We start from the raw sequence: 20,085 nt of genomic DNA, 5'->3' as shown, positions 1-20,085 counted from the left end.
TCGTTCTGTTGTACATGGAGTGTGTGTGAGTCAGAGGCGACTTGATGGCACCTAACAACAACAGGAGCTCTGATTACCTGCTCTCCAATACAATCTATGATGAAACTTGCTTACATTTATGATCAGATGCTTGGTTTTAATCTTGTTCTAAAAGGCATCATATGGTTTCTTGTTGTTGATGTTAGTTACTGATGAGGTATTTTGATTCATGGTGACCCCGTGTATATCAGGATGAAATGTTACTCAGTCTTGCACCATCTTCACAATTGTTGGTATACTCAAGTTGGTATGCACAATTCTGCTTCCACTGTTTATTTTGAATTCCTACGGGTTCATGTTTCAGGAATCTGTCAGACAGTATTCTGTTGTGATACACAGGAATTTCATTGGCTAGTTTTGGGAAACAAATCACCAGACCTTTCTTCCTAGTCTGAGTCTGGGAACTTTCCTGAAATCTGTCTACCAGAAGTGACCCTGCTCTTGCATGGCTGCAGGGCCATGAGTCCAGCCTAGGGTTGGTGTGGGGGCTGCTGTACAGAGTGGGCTGGAGGCTGCTGCTGACACAGATGTGCTCTTTAAGACCTGTGGTGCAAGAGGAAGGTCTGGGCCCTGCAAGCAGCACCAGGAGACGGAGGAGCCTGAGGAGGAGGTTGAAAGTTCCTTAGAACATGGAGAACAATACTGGGAGAGCAGCAGGCATCTGGGTCAGGTGGTCCTAGGAGAAGCCCAGGACACCAAGAGAGACTCATAGGAAGGCCCTGCCCATTGGTCTTCAGAGCCCTGAGTGGGAGGGGTACTTAGGGGTGCAGGAGTTGAATTGTGTTATATGGGCTACAGGAGGGACAGGTGGTCAGGGCTTTCCAGGAAACATACTAGGAGGGGGAGGGTCCCAAGACAGAAAAGGGCACCTGAGGAGCACAGGACCCAGAGGAGCAAGCAGAGAAGAGGGTGGTGATTCCAGGGCAGAGAGGAATGCAGAATGTAGGGGTGGGGGAGCAGACGGACGCTGTGAACCAAGAGAGCTGGAAGCCACTGCCCGATGTCAGGCTGTGACCTGCAGGATCCTCCCTGCCACTCCACCTACACACTACAAAAGCTTTTTCACAGAATACTGATTTTTGAATAATGACTTAGTCTTTGGAACCTAGCCATGCTGATAAGTGGGGAGTGGGTGTACATATATTTTGTATTGCCAATTAGGATTCTTACCTGAAAGGTGGTCAGGTAAAATGCAGAGTGAGTTTAAAATCAAATTCCACCACTTCGTTACTTTTCTCATTTTTAAAGTGATCATGTTTTAGCTGGTACTTCCACCTGGTGGTAGCATCGTCCCATTGCAAGTCAAGGAGCAGAAGGAAAAAAGACAGGGCAGACTGTGTAAACATTCGCTCTCTAAGTAAGATGCAGCATTAAACAGCTAAATAAATAAACAAATCCATACCTTATCCATGAAACAGGAGTCCTGGTGGTGCAGTGGTTAAGTGCTGGATGGCTAACAAAAAGGTCTGAAGGTCGAACCCAGCAGCTGCTCCAGGAGAAAGATGTGGCAACCCGCTTCAATATAGATTTTATTGCTGTGATTATTAGATGCTGTAAAGTCGTTAGAACCCACAGCACCCTCATTTATAACGCAGGAAAACATTTCCCAGTTCTGCATCACACTCAGAATCTATGCTATGCTTGAGTTCATTGTTGCAGCCACTATGTTAATCTAGCTCCTTCAAAGTTTTCCTCTTTTTTGCTGACATTCTACTTTCACAAACACGGTTATCATTCTCCAGGGTCTGGTTCTTCCTGATGATGTGATGAGACAAGTCTTGCCATTCTTGCTTCTAAGAAACATTCTTGCTGTTCTTCCAGAACAAGATATGTTTGTTATGGAAATCCATTGTTTGTTGTTGTTAAGTGTTATCAAGTTCCAACTCATAGCGACCCTGTATAGGGTTTCCAGGCAGCGGCTGGCGGGTTTGAGCCACCAACCTAGTGGTTAGAAGCCCAGTGCTTATCTTACAGAGCCACATGAGGACCCCATTCAATATTCAAAGCATCATAATTAAAGTACATCAATTCCTGTTGGGTGTTCCTTATCCACTTTCGGACTTTCACAGGGATATGTTGTTATTGCTGTTAGGTGCCATGGAGTCCATTCAGATTCGTAGTGACCTCGTGCACAACAGAACGAAACACCGCCCATCCTCACACTGTTCTGGGAGCTTGCAGTATACTAATCAACAAGAGCCAAAATTCTGTCCTGGATGCTTTTTAAATATGTTCTCCAAATACTATATTTGCTAGATACTTTGTAAAGAGCTCTATACATACAAAGTTTCCCCCAATGTCGACGTATTGTTTCGAGGTCCACGTTAATATGACCAATTCAATGAAGAGACTTGTGTCGACCCACTCCAGCCGACCTAAGAACCCATCCCTGCATACACAATAAACTATGAATTAGGAGATGCCGTTGGCTGGGCCAGCGGGGTTGACAGCTACAGCAAGATCACGTCTTGGTTAGTGACTGCTCTCTCAGGCATGCGCTCCTGCTCCGGGACGCTGGATCTAAGCCCGCTAATTTCTAGTGCAGGGACAACGCGCCATCTTGTGGCAGCTTGCAACCCGACCATGGGGCCCGGAATAGAATTGTCGCCCGGAACCCGATGAGAGCGCTCAAGGTTCCGGGGAGGAAGACACAGAAGGACGTGAGCGTGGCTGTTACACTGCAGAGATGGAGGCAGTAACCTTGGGGGCCCGGGGCCTGAGGCTCTGTCGGGTTGCTCCCGGCAGCAGGGCCAGCTGGAGTGAGTTTCCACGGGTGTGGGAAAGCAATGCCGAGAGGGTGTTGTCGGCCTGGGTTGGGTGTGAGAGGGGTCCTGGGAGTGGCAGGGCCCCGCGGGGTGTCTGTCTGGAAGGACGGATTCGGGGCGCTGCGCCCAGGAGGGTCGCTGGGGGAAGTCGAGGGCGATCTCTTTAAGAAACCTACATCCAGTATTGTCCTTATGGTCCCATAGGAACACATTGTACTTCCCTTGTCAAATCCTCTGATTTGGGGTTTGGTAACCAAACTCAGGATTTCTCACCCTATATATTGATAGTTTTGGTGTGGGACCTCCAGTCTCCTGGAGCTTTCGTGTCTTTGTCAAGATTCTCTCAAAGTGACAACTTTGCTTACCTTTCCAATGACACTAGCATAGTTTGAACTCTACTTCCTGATTACTATTTACCGCCTAAATATAAAATGAAGGCGTGGGTCTGGACCAAATGCTGTTTTCTTCTGTCGACATTCGTCTCATTATTAGCGTTAGAAAATGGTTTAATTTACTTTTACCTCTGAGCAGCTTTTTGTCATATTCAGAGCTGTGTGGCCTCCAGTTTTTTCTTGCTTATAATCGGTAACCAGTTGCTATGTAGTAGGCTGTGGTTCACGGTAACCCCATGTGCATCAGAGTAAAACTGTGCTCCATGGGCAAGTTTTTTGCAAGTAGATTGCCAGGCTTTTCTTCTGAGGTGCCTCTGGGTGGACGTGAATGGCCAGCTTTTCTATTAGCAGTCTAACAGATTAACTGTTTTTATTAGCAATCTAGCAGGTAACTGGATCAGAGCAAAACTGCTCCTTGGTTGATTGTTTTGCAAGTAAGTTAGTTGCTAGACCTTTCTTCTGAGGTGCCTCTGGGTGGACTTGAACCTCTATCTTTTCTATTAGCAGCCTGGGAGTATTGACCATATATCTTTACTTTTTTTTTTTCAATTTTCACATTCCTTCCTTTTAATATTTCCTCAGGATTTATAGCAACATCACCAGTTTCTCAGCTGTCACTAACTGAATTGACAGAAATGCGAAATGAACTCTTTAATAAAGAGAGAACCCGGCAGCTATCATTAACTCCTCGAACTGAGAAGATTGAAGTTAAACACATTGGGAAAACTGACCCTGGCACTGTCTTCGTGATGAATAAGAACATTTCTACTCCTTATAGTTGTGCTATGCGTAAGTAACAAAGTCAGGATACCAGTTTGGTCATTTTACATGATCTGTTCCCAAGAATTTGTACAAAATAGACTTGTTGTAATTACTCCCAAAACTCAGACGTTCTCCTGTATTTGGCATCTGTCTGTTCACTTGTCTTTCTAGTCCTTAGTGGTCTTAGGGGTCCTACAAAGTTTGTACTGTTGGACAAAGGTTGTCTTGGGATTGATTTGCTTGAGTCTGACTAAGTTTGCTGTTAAGTGCCATCCAATAGGTTCTGGCTCATAATGATCCTGAATAGTACTTCCAAGGAGCAGTGGGTGAGTTTGAACCATATATCTTGTGGCTCAAACCAACCTTGCGGCCCAGTGCTTTAGCCCACAGCATCACACCAGCATTTTTTTTAACAACTGTAGTTATCAGCATATCTGCAGAGAGTGCGCTCTTAGACTTCCTGTACTCTAGCACTTGAATTGGTACTTATGGAAATTGTTTCTTAATTTGTTTTGTGAGCATTTATTGAAACTATGCTATGCGATAGGTTCAAGAAAGGAGCCCTGGTGTGGTGTTGTAGGTTAAGCACTAGACTGCTAATCAAAAGATTGACAGTTCAAACCCATCAGTCACTTCCTGGAAATCCTGTGCAGCAGGGGTGGGGAGCCTTTTTTCTGCCAAAATTTATAATATCACTTGTGGGCCATACAAAATTATCAACTAAAAATTAGCCTGTTATATTTGCTCATACATTTAAGTAACTCATCCCTAATGTGATGGTAGCGTAGTGGTTATGAGTTGGGTTGCCAACTGCAAGGTCAGCAGTTCAAGACTACCAGCGGTTCGGCTGGAGAAAGATGAGGCGTTCTGCTCCTGTAAAGATTTACAGACTCGGAAACCCTGTACAGGGTCGCTATGAGTTGGAACCGACTCCACGGTACTTAACAACAACAATGTGATGGCTGGAGTCCTGGTGTGGCACTGAAGAATAAGCGCTGGACCTCAGGGTCGGTTTGAACTGTAAGGACAGTGGTTCAAACTCACTGGTCACTCCTTGGAAACCCTGTACAGGATCACTATAAGTCAGAACTGACTTGAAGGCACTTAATAACAGCGACAAATGTGATCACTGAAAGTGCGGTTAGGTGTTTCTTGGTTAGGTGTTATTGTTGTAGAGTGTTAAGTGTTACTATTATAGAAAGGCTAACAAAGTTAGTAATAGGTGTCAGTGTTGTAGGGGAGGTGAACACAAAGCTAAGGCCCTCAAGGAGTTTTGTACACATCACTTGCAGAGGTGAAGCATTTGAACCATCTTTAGTATGACCCCTACCTGAGACTTGTCCTTCATACCATCAATCCTTTGGTAACCTTTTATTGACTGCCTATGATATTCTGGACCCATTGCTAGGCTGTGGGTATATTGATGTTATTGTTGTCAGATGCCATCGAGTTGGTTCTGACACATAATCACCCTGTGTAGGATTTCTGAGGAGTGGCTGGTGGTTTTGAATTGCTGACCTTGTAGTTATCAGTCCAGTGCTTATCGTACAGTGCCACACCAGGACTCCTGGATATACCACTAAGTGCGCCAAAACAGACATGACTTTGTCTTAATGAACTTATGAAGCAGCTGCGAATTAAAACCCTATAATTTGACCACTTTTATGACTAGCTACATACTCACAGAACATCTATTCAGAATTGGAATGTTACTATTGGTTCCTAAAATAGACCAGAGCTTATGGCTGCATGTGGATTCATATTAATAAAAAATTGGTAACTATAGTCTTTAAAGAAGTATGAGATGGTTTGGGAACATAGTCTAAAACCCATATAGAACAGACTTATTGTGGGTGTATATTAATACAGTTTTCCTTTTAAATTGTATGTGCATATATGCAAACAAAAAATGGCTTCAAAAGTTTGTGGAGAAATTTTGTTATCTTGTAATTCTATTTTCTCACAAATTTTTGAAACCCCCTTATATAATATAATATAGTGTCTATGATACTCCTCTCTGAATATTTAAATATATAATTTTATTGATCATTGACAAATTCATTTACAACTAGATACAGTAATTTTATAAATGGCTTGTGTAAATTTTGTTAATAATTAAGAATATCTTTATTGATATTGTTGAGTATATTTATTATAGATTACTGGTGTGATTTGTAATACATTTTTCCTCCAAAAAGATAACTTACAAAATACTGCCTTTTCATTGGTTAATTTAGTAACATAGTACTTAAATGTGCAGCATTTCACTTTGGTTTCATTGCATGTAAATTATTAATTCATTTTAAACATCTAGATTTAAGTGAGTGGTACTGCAGGAAGTCCATTTTGGCTCTTGTTGACGGACAGCCTTGGGACATGTACAAACCTTTGACCAAGTCTTGTGAAATTAAATTCCTTACTTTCAAAGACCAGGATCCAAGAGAAGTGAATAAGGTATTTCTGTCTTTACATTACACCCTCTCCTGGTTTATTCTTACCCTTTTATAAAAAAATCTCATTTTCTGTGGCATATGAAATGTTAAAGTATGCATAAAAGTCAAATGTACTGTACTAGATATTTTTAGGGTTTTACTTGTTGGATTAGACGTTTTTATAGTTCTGAAATACCATTGTCATCCATTTTTATTAAGTGACATAATTGGATCATGCCAATTCCTCTTACAGAACTTGCCAACCTGTAGTGCTCATATAACTTTCCAGTCCTGTTTAATATGGTCCCAGGCTGCTATCTCACCTTTGCCTCCTATTATATCTTCTTATTTCCTCTTTGATCTGGATACATGAGAATATTTGGTCACTAAAGGTTTATGTACCCACTTTGCTTTTTCATTGATGTAAATGCTCAGCATTTTCTCTCCATTCCTATTAAAATCCTATGCTATCTTTCACAGTTCATTTGAAATGCCATCTGCTGTATGGAATTTTCTTCGTTTCTTCTTGTCAGAATGAATCCTTTTCTTTTCTCTAGGGTCTCACAATGCTTTATTAGTGTCTCTAGATATAACAGTTTAATTTTGCTTTAATGAATAAAAGTTGAGGTAATGCTATAGTATAATAGCAACTGCTACTACAAACTGAGAATGGGCAGATACTTGAGAAGTATTTCCTGAGTCAAAGTTGATGTAAATTTTAATATTGTAGAAACGTTAATGAATCTAAGTGTGTATTACTATATTTGTATGTTATATTATTTTCCCCTAGGCTTATTGGCGTTCTTGTGCCATGCTGATGGGCTGTGTAATAGAGCGGGCATTCAAAGATGAGTACGTGGTCAATTTGGTCAAAGCTCCAGAAGTTCCTGGTAATGTACATAAATACATGTATCTTTCATAATCCTTGAATATTTTTGGTGCTTATTTCTGGTGATGTATAGAATTAATTTTAAATTTTATTTAATAAAAATTAATCATAAATATATTCTATTTATTGTGGTAACTAAATTTACCCTATTGTATTGTGAAGTAATCATGAAGTCACTAATTACTGAGGAGTATTTTCTCTTGAATATGGGTTTCCTGGATTGCACTGCCTCAGTGTTTGTGTCTTAACATTTTAAGTGTTTGTTTCTAAATTGAAAGTGTTAAGGAGAAATAGGAGTATAAGTAGGCTTTTGGAAAGAGCTATGTTTAGTTGACAACTTTTTACTAGACATAATCATGACTCTAGAAATGGGCACATGAGGAATTAGGGAGGAAGAAGGGTACAGACTCTTCTCTGTGTTCAGCTTGATAATTTCTATTAACTTTGCTTTGCTAATGCGGATGTCAGTATTTTTGTTGAAGAAAATGTTTTGTGTATGATGACTTGTTAAGTGCTGTCTAGTGAGTTCCGACTCATAGTGACCCTGTGTAGGGTTTCCAAGGAGCGACTGGTGAGTTTGAACCATTGACCTTGGGGTTCAAACTGACATTGCGATCTGATGCTTTATCCTACAGCACCACACCAGTGTATGATATACACTCAAAATGAGCAACTAGATAAAATTAACAGTTGATATGAATGGACAAGTCCCAAACTGGAAAACACTTAATTTCACTTGAACGACACTGAAATAGTTGTAAGATACCTTTATCAGATTGACAGAAATTAAAAAGTGTGATGATAGCAATTACTGACAAAGATGTAATGAAAGTACTGCTATATATTATTGTTGTTGTTGTTGTTAGGTGCCATTGAGTCTGTAGCAACTCATAGCAACTCTGTGCACACAGAACAAAACACTGCCTGGTCCTGGGCTAACCTCACAATTGTTGACACACTTGAGCCCATTGATGCTGCCACTTTGTCAGTCCATCTCGCTGGGGGTCTTCCTCTTTTTCTCTGACCTTCCGCTTTACCAAGCATGATATCCTTCTCCAGCGACTGGTCCCTCCTGACAATATGTCTGAAGTATGAGAGACAAAGTTTGGCCATCCTGGCCTCTAAGAAGCACTTTGCCTGAACGTCTTCCAACACAGATCTGTTGGTTCTTCTGATAGCCCATAGCACTTTCAATATTCTCCTCCAACACCATAACTCAAAAGCATCAATTTTTCTATGATCTTCCTCATTCACTGTTCAGCTTTCGCATGCATATGAATGAGGTTATTGAAAATACCATAGCTTGGGTCAGGTGCACCTTAGTCCTCAAGCTAACATCTTTGCTCTTCACCACTTTAAAAAGGTCCTGTGCAGCAGATTTGTCTAATGCAGTTTGTCATTTGATTTCTTAACTGCTGCTTCCATGAGTGTTGATCATTGATCCAAGAAGAATGAAGTCCTTGACAACTTCAATCTTTTCTCCATTGATAAGAATGTTGTTAATTGGTCCAGTGGTGAGGATTTTTGTTTTCTTTACATTGAGATGTAATCCATACCAAAGGCTGTGCTCTCTGATCTTCATCAGTATATATTTTAAGTCCTCTTCACTTTCAGCAAGCAAGATTGTATCATCTGCATATCACAGGTTGTTAATGAGTCTTCCTCCAATCCTAAAGACCGAAGACCAGAAGAGTTGTGGGATGATATCAACAACATCATACAGGAAGAAAGCAAAAAATCATTAAGAAGACAAAGAAGGAAAGAATCAAAATGGATGTCAGAAGAGACACTGAAACTTGCTGTCCAGTGTAGAGATGCTGAAGCAAATGGAAGAAATGAGAAGATCCAAGAGCTGAACAGAAAATTTCAAAGGTCAGCTTGAGAAGAAAAAGTCAAATATTAGAAAACCAAAAGGGAAGAACACACTCAGCATTTCTCAAACTGGGGGAACTGAAGAAAAAATTCAAGCCTAACTTTCAGTATTGAAGGATTCTCTGGGCAAATTATTGAATGATGCAGAAAGCATCAAAAGAAGATGGAAGAAATACACAGAGTTGCTGTACTAAAAGGAAATGGTTGATGTTCAACTGTTTCAAGAGGTAGCATATGATCAAGAGCCAATGATACTGAAGGAGGAAGTCCAAGGTGCATTGAAGGAATTGGCAAAGAACAAGGCACCAGGAATTGCTGGAATATAAATTGAAATCTTTCAAGAAAGTGAGGTGGCACAGGAGGCACTCACTCATCTCTGCCAAGAAATTTGGAAGACAGCTATCTGGCCAACTGATTGGAAGAGATCCATATTTGTGCCGATTCCCAAGAAAGGTGAATAAATGGAATTCGGAAATTATCGGACAATCTCTTTGATATCCTGTTGTTGTTGTTGTTAAGTGCCATCGAGTCGGGTCCGACCCATAGCGACCCTGTACAGGGTTTCCGAGGGTGTAAATCCTTACGGGAGTAGAAAGCCTCATCTTTCCTATGCGAGTAAAATTTTACTAAAGGCAATACAGAAACGGCTGCAATCATACATTGACAGAGAACTTCCAGAGGTTCAAGCCGGATTCAGAAGAGGCTGTGGAATGAGGGATATCATTGCTGATGTCCGATGGATCCTGGCTGAAAGCAGAGAATACCAGAAAGATTTTTACCTATGCTTTATTGACTACGCAGAGGCCTTTGTGTGGATTATGACAAGCTATGGACAACATTGTGAAGTATGAGTATTCTGGAACACTTAATTGTGCTTATGAGGAATCTGTAGGTGGACCAAGAGGCAGTTGTTCCAACAGAATAAACTGAATGGTTTAAGATTAAGAAAGGTGTGCGACAGGGTTCTATTCTTTCATACATTATTAGGGTGATTGAAAAAATGGTATATAGAAATTCCCCAGTTACTAATGCCCCACAGACAATTTGTGTGTGCCCTTTTGTTATGTAAATCCACTCTCTATTTGAAACAGTTGAACCAATCCCTGTTGGTAGCAAATTCTTCATTAAAGTCGTCTTCATTTCATGCACATGGAGCTCTGTAATTTTGCAATGGTGTCAAGCCTTTTTTTGAAGTAAAGTCGGACTAAATAAGAACTCTATGCACCTGTTTCAACTTAATCTACAAATTAGGCTGAAAAATACTCTTAGGAGTATGTTACCTGCGTATTGCCTGTAATACTTTTGGATTTACATTTTGTTCATTTATACTAACATTTTAAAGTCTCTTACATTTTAAGAATTTATTCTAATTATATAAGAAGTTAAAGGTATATGAATATAGATGTGCCTTACAATACTGTAATAGCAAAACCCTGGAAACAATATAAATGTATTTATACTGGGTTTTTCATGAATAAAATGTGATAACTCGTTTTACAGTGGAATATTATTTGACTGTTAGAAGGGATGAAATAGAACTACTGACATAGTTGTGTGCTGTGGAGTTGATTTTGACTCATAGTGATCATACTGTGATCCTAGGTGTTTAAAATGCTTTTAATAAGGAACAAGATTTCTAATGTGTAGTAGGACCACATTTGTATTTCTTTTAGGTAGTAGAAGTAAAGACACCAGAAATATCTGAAAAGAAACCCAGGGAACAATTCACACTGTTGATTTTGTTAGAGTGGGAATGATGGAAAGGGAACTTCATATTTTCAGATATATCTTCTTTACTGTATGACTCTTTTAATAGTATGAATATGTATACTACATTTTAATAAAAAGAACAAAGCTACAAAAAGTAAGGTATTTAAGAGATTTTAAGAATGAAATTTTGTCAACATTTCATGTCCATTTAGTCAGTCATTTACTTATTAACTATAGTTGTTATTGTTATTTGCCATTAGTCTTAGCAACCCTATGTAGGTTTTCCGGGAGCGACTGGTGAGTTTGAACTGCCAACGTTGTGGTTCAGATGAACCTTGCAGTCCAATGCATTAACCAACAGCGCTACACCAGGACTCCATTGAATACAGTGTAGTTGTTAAGTGCTGTAGAGTCGGTTCTGACGCATAGCAACCCTCTATGGGGTTTCCAAGGAGTGACTGGTGAGTTTTAACTGTCGCCCTTGCAGTTTAAACCAACTTTGCAGTCCAGCACATTAACCCAAAGCACTACAGCAGGACTGCCCCACCCCAGGACTCCTGTTGTATTAAATACATTTAAAAAATAGTTACCCCTTATTCAGTTGGGATACATTACAAGATCCACAGTGGACACCTGAAACTGCAGATAGTACCAAACCCTACAGATGTTGTCCTATATGTCCAACCTGTGATAAAGCTTAATTTATAAACTAGGCACAGTAAAAAATTTAGCAACAATGATGTTGAGTAGTCCTGTTGAGTTGGAACCAGCTTATAGGGGCCCTATACACAATAGAAAGAAACTCTACCTGCACCATCCTTACAGTTGTTCTTGTTGTTGCCACTGTGTCAGTCCATCTCATTGAGGGTCTTTCTCTCTTTGACTGCCTCTCCACTTTTCTCTGGGAACTGGTCCCTCCTGACAGCATGTCCAAAGTATTTGAGACAAAGTCTAACCATCCTCTCTTCTAAGGACTTTTCTGGCTATAATTCTAAGAAAGATTTCTTCTTCTGGCAGTCTGTGGTGTTTTCCATATTCTTCTCTAACACCATATGCAAACACATGATTCTTTTACATTCTTCCTTATTCATTGTTCAACTTCATATGCATTTGAGGCCGTTAAAAACAGCATGGCATGGGTCAGGGGCACTTTAGTAATCAATCTGATACCTTGGTTCCTTAACACTTTAAAGAGGTCTTTTGCAGCACTTTTGCTTAATGCAATATTTTTAAGTTCCTTGCATTAAAAAAAAATCACAAGCCTTATCTGTATCATCTAGCCAAATTACTGTATTCTCTTTCCAGTTTCTACACTCATTGTTCAATGATTTCCACATTTCCTTGAGTCTCTTTTCTTTTCTTTGGAATGGGCACAAATAATAGATATCTTCCAATCGATTGCTCAGGTAGACATCTTCCAAATGGCTTTACATTAATGAACGGGTGTCTTCAGTGCTTCATCAGTTTGTGGAAAGATTTCAGTTTACATCCTGTCAATACCTGGACCCTTGTTTTTCACCAATGCCTTCAATTCAGCTTGGACTTCCTTCAGTGCCATTGGTTCTTGATTATATGTTACCTCTTGAAATGGTTGAACATCAACCAATTCTTTTCAGTAAAGTAACTCTCTGGATTCCTTCCATCTTCTTTTGTTGCGTCTTACGTCATTCAATACTTTGCCCATAGTAGTTTACTCTGTCTTTTCAAGCTGCTCTTTGAAATTTTCTGTTAAAAAAATTCATCATTAATTATGTCTTCCAGTTGATTCAGCTTCTCTCCATTTCTTTCTTTCCTATCTCTTAAATGACCTTTTTTTTTTAAAAAAAACAAAAACAAAAAAACTTTTATTGTGAATTTAGTGATAGTTTACACGGCAGAACATTGATTTTGCATTCAGCCAATTGTATTTTGTTTCTTTGCAGCAATTACAAACTTCTCCATGTGCCGTTTGTTAATAGTATTTACCTCTATTCCCTTTTTTTTTTTTTAATGTACCTGAAAGAAAACAGGCAGAAATATATAATTGTTTAAACAACCAAAAACACATTTTGTAAACCAGCCTCCTGCCCACCAGCACACAGCTTTTCTTTTTCCATAAATCTAGAGCCCTCAGATGTTCTGTCTCTCCACATCCTCATCTCTGGTATCACTGCTTACTTCTATGGCTCTGCTTAGGCTCACATGTCACTGCTTAGGCTCACATGTTCCGCTCATGCTCTATCCCTCTTAATGGTCCTAGCCTCCCTCTGTTCTTGGAATGTAAGATTAACTATTCCTCCTCCCTTTTTGTTACACAACTTCTACCTTTACAGTTGTGACCATTGCAATTAGTCATGGTAACAGTTACTCACTATTATATCAAAAGAATCCCATTCCCATCGCCTTTCACCAGACGCATCTAGACAAGGTGAAAACTATTCAGTAGGGATTCTGTCTTGTCCTCCTCAATCTGAAACTAAACTCCCTCTTGAAAACTTGTAAGCTAGCCACTTCATTCCTTTGTGGCCCCTCTATTTTAGGTAGTCAGTGTCTATGTTGTCCACACCTATCAGTCCTGTATGGTGAGGGGATAGGCTTGATCCTTGATGTGAAGACTCCTTCCCTCTGGGTTGGTATTTTGAGCTACTACATCCATAAGTAAAGGTCAAGTTCATCAAATTATAGCAAATTATACTTGCTTCCTGTACCAATTTTTTAATTTTCTTCTGTTTGAGTTCTGATCATCAAGCCATCCAAGCTAGGTCAAATGGAGACTATCTGTAAGTTTGGAAGTTCTTTCATGTCTCCCCACATTTCATATCAGCTGGACATGTCACTATCAGCTCTAGCCCCCAGTGGCTAGGTCAGTGTCCGTGGGATCAGGGGTTCCCAAATCTCCCCAAACTTCACACCACCCAGCCTTCCTCTTTTCTTTCATCCCAAGGATGACAGGAGTATGTGGAACATCGTCGAACTCAGCTTGTGTCTTCATTACTGCCTTTCCTCCACTTGCACTCCCAAGTAGACCAACGCAGTCACCAGAGAGCTTACAAACCTGCTTGTGTGTTCTCTTTGAGTTTCAATCTTGGAAGGGAGTTTTGTCCTAAAGGGAATTGATGGCTTGTCTTGTTGGCTCCCAGTTGAACAGCTTGCTTGTTCTTTTAAATAGTTATTAAATGAGCTTTTGCTTAATAGATGATGTTCTTGATGTCATCCCACAACACTTCAGGTTTTCAGTCATTAGTGTTAATGCCCCAAATCTTTTTTTTAGATGGTCTCCAAATTCAGGTGGGATGTATTCAAATTGATATTTTGACTCTCAGGGACTTGTTTTAAATTTTTTCAACTACAGCCTGAACTTGCATATGAGTCGTTGATGGTCTGTTCTACAATTGGCCCTTAGCCTTGTTTTGGCTGATGATACTGAGCTCCCCCATTGTGCCTTCCCTCGTATGCAGTCATAGTGATTTTTGTGTATCCCATCTGGTGAAATTCCTGTGTATAGTCACCATTTGTGTTGCTGATATTTGCAATGAAGTAGTCATTGCTCTCGCAAGTTTCTATCATGGGATCTCCAGCATAGTTTCTGTCACCAAGGCCGTGTTTTCCAAATATGCATCTTTCCACTTTGTTTCCGACTTTCACATTCTAATCACCAGTAATTATCATGGCATCTTGATTACATATTTGATTAAATTCAGACTGAAGTGGTGGTGGTTGTTATGTGCCATGGAGTCGGTTCTGACTCATAACCCTGTATAGGGTTTCTGAGGCTGTAAATCTTTACGGGAGCACAAAGCCTCATTTTTCTTGGAACTGCTGGTAATTGCGAACTGCTGACCTTGAGGTTAGCAGCCCAACTAGTAACCACTGTGCTACCAGAGCTCCTTGAAGTAGTTGGTATAGCTCTTCAATCTTATCATTAATGACTTTAGTAACTGGTGCTTAAAAATTGATAATAGTAATATTAACGCATCTTTCTTCTTGTTAGGTGCCATTGAGTTGGTACCAACTCATAGTGACCATATGTACAACCGAACAAAACACTGCCCTTTTCTATGCCAGCCTCACAATTGTTTCTATGCTTGAGTCCATTGCTGCTGCCACTGTGCCAGTCCATCTTGTTAGGGGGCCTTCCTCTTTTTCACTGTAGGCATATGGATATTATTTTATCACAGATAGCGATGTATTTCAAGATAGATGTTGAAATTCTCTTTTTAAAGATGAATGTGGCACCCTTCCTGTTCATTTGTCATCCCTGCATATCCAATTCAGAATGGTCAGTACCAGTCTGCTTCTGCTCTCTAATGCCTAGGATGCCAATCATTATGCATTTCATTTTAATTTTGTTCCTAGATTCACACTTTGTACATTCCATGTGCTGTTGTTTAATGGATGTTTACAGCTGTTTATCTTCATTTTAATTTGTGCCCCATCAGCAAATGAAGGTCCCCAAAGTGTTTCTCCATCTGTATCTTTAAGGTCAACTCTGTTTTGAAGAGGCACTTCTTCCCTTGTTTTATTGTGATTGAATTCCTAACTTAGGGACTCATCTTTTGGCACCGTATCAGCTTATAATCCAGCTGCTGTTCGTAAGATTTTCAGTGGCTAACCCTTCAGAAGTGGTCTACCTCTCCTTTCTAGTCTGTCTTAACCTGGAAACTCCATAGAAACCTATCCACCATGGGTGACCCTGCTGATATTTAACCAGTGGCAATAGTTTCCAGTATCACAGCAATGCACAAACTACCACAGTACAACAAACTGACTCCAAGTGGTGGTTAACAATAATAACTAATAATAAAATAGAACAATTAAAACTGTGTACTATACCAAAGGTTATGTGAATGCGATCTTAGCTATGATTTTTAAATTTCCATATTAAGTTGAGAACTTTCACTTATAGGAAGCACTTTACGACTTCCCTCTGGCATATTTGAATTGCCAGCATCACTACTCTTGCAGTTTCAGGCCAGTATTAAGTAAATTAAGGGTTACTTGGACACAGCATTGCAATACCGAGAAGGCTACTAAGTGACTAATGATTGACTAGCCTGTATACTGTGGATGCTCTTGATAAAGGGACAGTTCATGTCCAGGGCAGGACAGAGCAGTGGGCAGTTCATGTCCAGGGCAGGACAGAGCAGTACAGCATGAGATTTCATCACATTGCTCAGCACAGCAAGCAATTTAAAGCTTATGGATTGTTTATATCTGGAAAATTTCGTTTAATATTTTCAGTTATCCATGGGTGACTCTGGGTCACTGCAACCACAGAAAGGAAACTGCAGCTAAGGAGGGATTCCCATATCTTTTCTTTTGGAATTCTTAGTATATCTTAATAGTGATTTGAAATGTCATAGAAAACAAAATGTTTCACATAGTATCAGTGGTTTTGGATTAATAAAAGGTGAGTTAGTTTTTGTGGTAGAACAAAGTGTTCAAGCTCTGGCATTGAGCTGGATAATGGCAGAAGTTTTATAGTTGGTAGAGTTGGGAGAGATTGTTAATCCTTTTCTATTGGATTTACAGTAATTGCTGGAGCTTTCTGCTATGATGTAGTTTTGGACAAGAGACTCGATGAATGGATGCCAACAAAAGTAAGCTCTTTAATTATTTGGAGTGTTAATTTTAGAGTTTGTGCCTTTCTCTGTTAGAATGATTCCTGTGTTTATACTGTTGGTTTGTAGCACATATTGATGATACTTAAAATAACTTTTTGTCTGATTTTGTTGCTTTTTCAGTGTAGTTAAAGTCATGAGAATGAGAAGATACTCAATAGTATAGTCACTTGTCTTGACGTTTTATGCTTTGTTGGACTTTTTCCTGAAATGCCGCCTGCCCTTTACTGTTCCTTAAGATAGTGGTTTTCAGATATTACTATAGATGTCCAGAGGATAGCATATGTCAGCTTAGCTATCTTGGTTGATATGTTGGGCCTGATGCTGTAACTGCTTGGATTGTGTGGGCACAGTTTGAAAACCACTGTCTAGTCCATTGTACTTTGTCACACACTATACCGAGTTCCTTTTTAACATCAGGGTCACATATAGGGAACTGGGAAGAACTAAAGAATCAGACTATTGATAAAACTGCCCCCTCAGACAGCAGAAGTTTTCTTTGTGAATGTTCTATCTTTGTAATATAGGGTTGTTCTGTTGGTCTGTTGGTCTGGGTGTGGGTCTTGGGGAAGCAATAACAGTTAAGTTTAGGTGTCAAGTAGATTTTGACTGCTGGTGACTACATGTGTATGAGGTAGAGCTGTACTCCTTTAGGGTTATGACTGGCTGATTTTTTTGGAGGTAGATCACCAGTCACCTAACAACAACAACAAAAATAACAAAGTCTTAATTAAGCAAAACTGCTTGTCCTAAAGATAGGAAATCTGACAATCAGAAAAGAGGAGGCAGTATAGTCAATTACATTTTATCAGTTCCATGGTATCCTCCCTCAGCCCCCACATTTCAGTGTCTCTGAAAGTAGGATATGTCTTATAGTAAATGACATCTTACAACTATAATTGATATTTATTAGTAGTAATCTTATGGTTGTTGTCATCTTATATTCAGTGAAGTACTATTGTTGATGTTAAGTGTCATCGAGTCGGTTCAGAATCATAGTGACCCTGTATAGGGTTTCCCAAGAGTGGCTAGTGAGTTTGAACCGCTGACCCTGTGATTCAAACTGACCTTAAGATTGAATGCTTAGCCTATGGTGCCACACTAAATTCTTGGAAAAAAGCAAAGGCTTTAGAATTAGGAGAGATCCAAGGTTAGATTCTAGCTTTGGAAGTTACTTGCGTAATCCTTCCCCTATTAAATATTAAATAAAAGGGAAAGGATTACGTAAATAATCCTTTTCTTTTCTTCTTATTTATGCCTTTTCTAAGAAATTATGTCTTATATAAAAATTATTTGCACAACAGTGGTTGATCTTTTCTTTATGATGATGTTGTTATTGTTAGGTGCCTTTGAGTTGGTTCTGAGTCATAGCAACCCTATACACAACAGAATGAAACACTGAGGATTCACATTTTTTGTTATGTTTGAACCTATTGCTGCTGCCACTGTGTCAATCTATCTCTTTTGGAGTCTTCCTCTTTTTCACTGACCATCCACTTCACGAAGCATGATGTCCTTCTCCAGACACTGGTCCCTCCTGATAACATGTCCAAAGTATGAGAGATGAAGTCTCATCATCCTGGCTTCTAAGGAGGATTCTGGCTGTACTGCTTTCAACATAGATTTGTTTGTTCTCTGCATTCCTTTTAATATTTTTCTCCAACACAGTAACTCAAATGCATCAATTCTTCTATATGGACTTCCCTTAGAATATTAGATGATCAAAAATACCATGGTTTGAGCCAGGCGCACTTTAGTCACAAACTGATATCTTTGCTCTTTTACACTTTAAAGAATCTTTTGCATCACATTTACCTAAAGTAATATACTACTTAATTTCTTTGACTGCTGCTTCCGTGAGTGTTGATTGTGGAGCAAAACAAAACGAAATCTTTGACAACGTTAATATTTTTTCCATTTCTCAAAAATCAAAATTTTAGTGAAAATAATACACAACATCCCTGCTGCTCAATTTTCAGTCAAGCAATAGATAGGCATATAGAGGAGACAGGAACACTAGAGAGGTGCGCACACCATAGAATGGTCAGTCATTTGAGATCATAAGGGCAGTGATTACCCAAGGACAAAGTTCACAAGGGTTAGGAAAGAAGGAGGAATGGAGATGGGAAAACAGGGAGGAAACAGGATAAGTGATGTTACATTGTGAGGATTGTAACCAATGACATGAAACAAAATGTGTATGAATTATTGACTGGAAATGGATTTGCTCTGTAAACCCAGTTTAAAATAAGGCTAAAAAAATTGTACACATACATGTATGGAGCCCTGGTATGATGCCGTGGTTAAGCTCTGGACTGCTAACCAAAAGGTTATCAGTTCAGTCCTACCAGCCTCTCCCTGTACATATTTGATGGAACTGCAGAAAGTTCATGGTGAAATTCTATTATCTTTCAGTTCCATTTTCCCGTGAACTTTTTGAAGCTCTTTCAACAAAACATAGACCTATACAACAGTTTTACATGTTCAGTTCAGTGACAGTGGTTATATACTCCACATTGTGTCACCATTCTCATTGTCAGCCTGCATTGTTTCAACACCATTAACTCAGACTCGTAGCCCCTTAAAATTCTCATCTGTGCTGCTGAGTTACTTTTGTCAGTTTGAAAGGATAGTGGTACAGGGGCTTAAGCATTGGGTTGCTAACCTCAAGATTGGCTGTTTGAGCCTACCAGCTGCTCTACCAGAGAAAGATGATGCTGTCTGTCCACTTCCCTAAAGATGTATGGCCTTGGAAACCCTATGGCACAGTTCTCCTCTGCCCTGTAGTACCACTTTGAGTTAGAATTGATGAGATGGCTGTGAAATTGTCAATCTGATTTCAACATAGACAGTTCTTTAAAAGAGCACAAAGCTAAAGGCAAGCATTCTTTATTAACTGAGCTAAATAAACTGTTGTTTAGCTCAAAAATGACTTCCTGGGATAGTTTCTGTTCAACGTTAAAGTGTTGTTTTCTAGGCAGTAGATTCAGGGTAGCGTAGTGGTTACGAATTGGGCTGCGAACCACAACGTCAGCAGTTTGAAACTACCAGCTGCTCCGCGGGAGAAAGATGAGGCTTTCTGCTCCCATACAGATTTACAGCCTCGGAAACCCTGTACAGGGTCACTATGGTCAGAACCGACTTGATGGTACTTAACAACAACAATAACAACTAATTTCAGTGTAGCCAATGCATCTGGTTTTCATAAGAATTTGAAGTTCCATTGCACATTTTTCCTCCTTTTGAAGATCCATCTATTGGGTATTTGATCAAAATGTTCAGTAATGGTAGCCAGGCACCATCCAGTTATTTGGTTCTCTTGACAGGGGAGATAATTCATGGAGGCAGATCTGTAGTCCATATCCATGTTCGATTCCTGGGTTTCTTTCTCTGTTGCTCCAGGATCATTTATTGTTTTTTTTATTAAAAATCTCATAAACTTTGGTAATGTTTAATATCTATAAAATTGATATTTTCATTAAGCAGAATTATGGAGAGGTAACTATATGCTATAAGGAGCTCTGGTAGCGTAGTGGTTACGAATCGGGCTGCGAACCTTAAGGTCAGCTGTTCGAAACTACCAGCCGCTCCGCGGGAGAAAGATGAGGCTTTCTACTCCCGTAA

At 39.7% G+C, this 20,085-nt stretch overlaps 1 protein-coding gene across 1 annotated transcript in view; it reads left to right on the top strand.

Annotated features, from left to right (window-relative positions):
- Nucleotides 1-2,725: 2,725 nt before the first annotated feature.
- Nucleotides 2,726-20,085, top strand: part of MRPL39 (mitochondrial ribosomal protein L39) — a 38,463-nt gene continuing 21,103 nt past the window's right edge. The window contains exons 1-5 of the mRNA XM_006872464.1: nt 2,726-2,798; nt 3,779-3,985; nt 6,273-6,412; nt 7,181-7,280; nt 16,373-16,440. Coding sequence (XP_006872526.1) covers nt 2,726-2,798; nt 3,779-3,985; nt 6,273-6,412; nt 7,181-7,280; nt 16,373-16,440 — 588 coding nt within the window. The remainder of the gene's footprint in view (nt 2,799-3,778; nt 3,986-6,272; nt 6,413-7,180; nt 7,281-16,372; nt 16,441-20,085) is intronic.

Source organism: Chrysochloris asiatica, unplaced genomic scaffold (genome assembly GCF_000296735.1).
Source record: "Chrysochloris asiatica unplaced genomic scaffold, ChrAsi1.0 scaffold00199, whole genome shotgun sequence".
NCBI classification, from domain to species: Eukaryota; Metazoa; Chordata; class Mammalia; order Afrosoricida; family Chrysochloridae; genus Chrysochloris; species Chrysochloris asiatica.
Note: the sequence above shows the minus strand (reverse complement) of the source record. Positions and strands in the feature narration are given on the sequence as shown.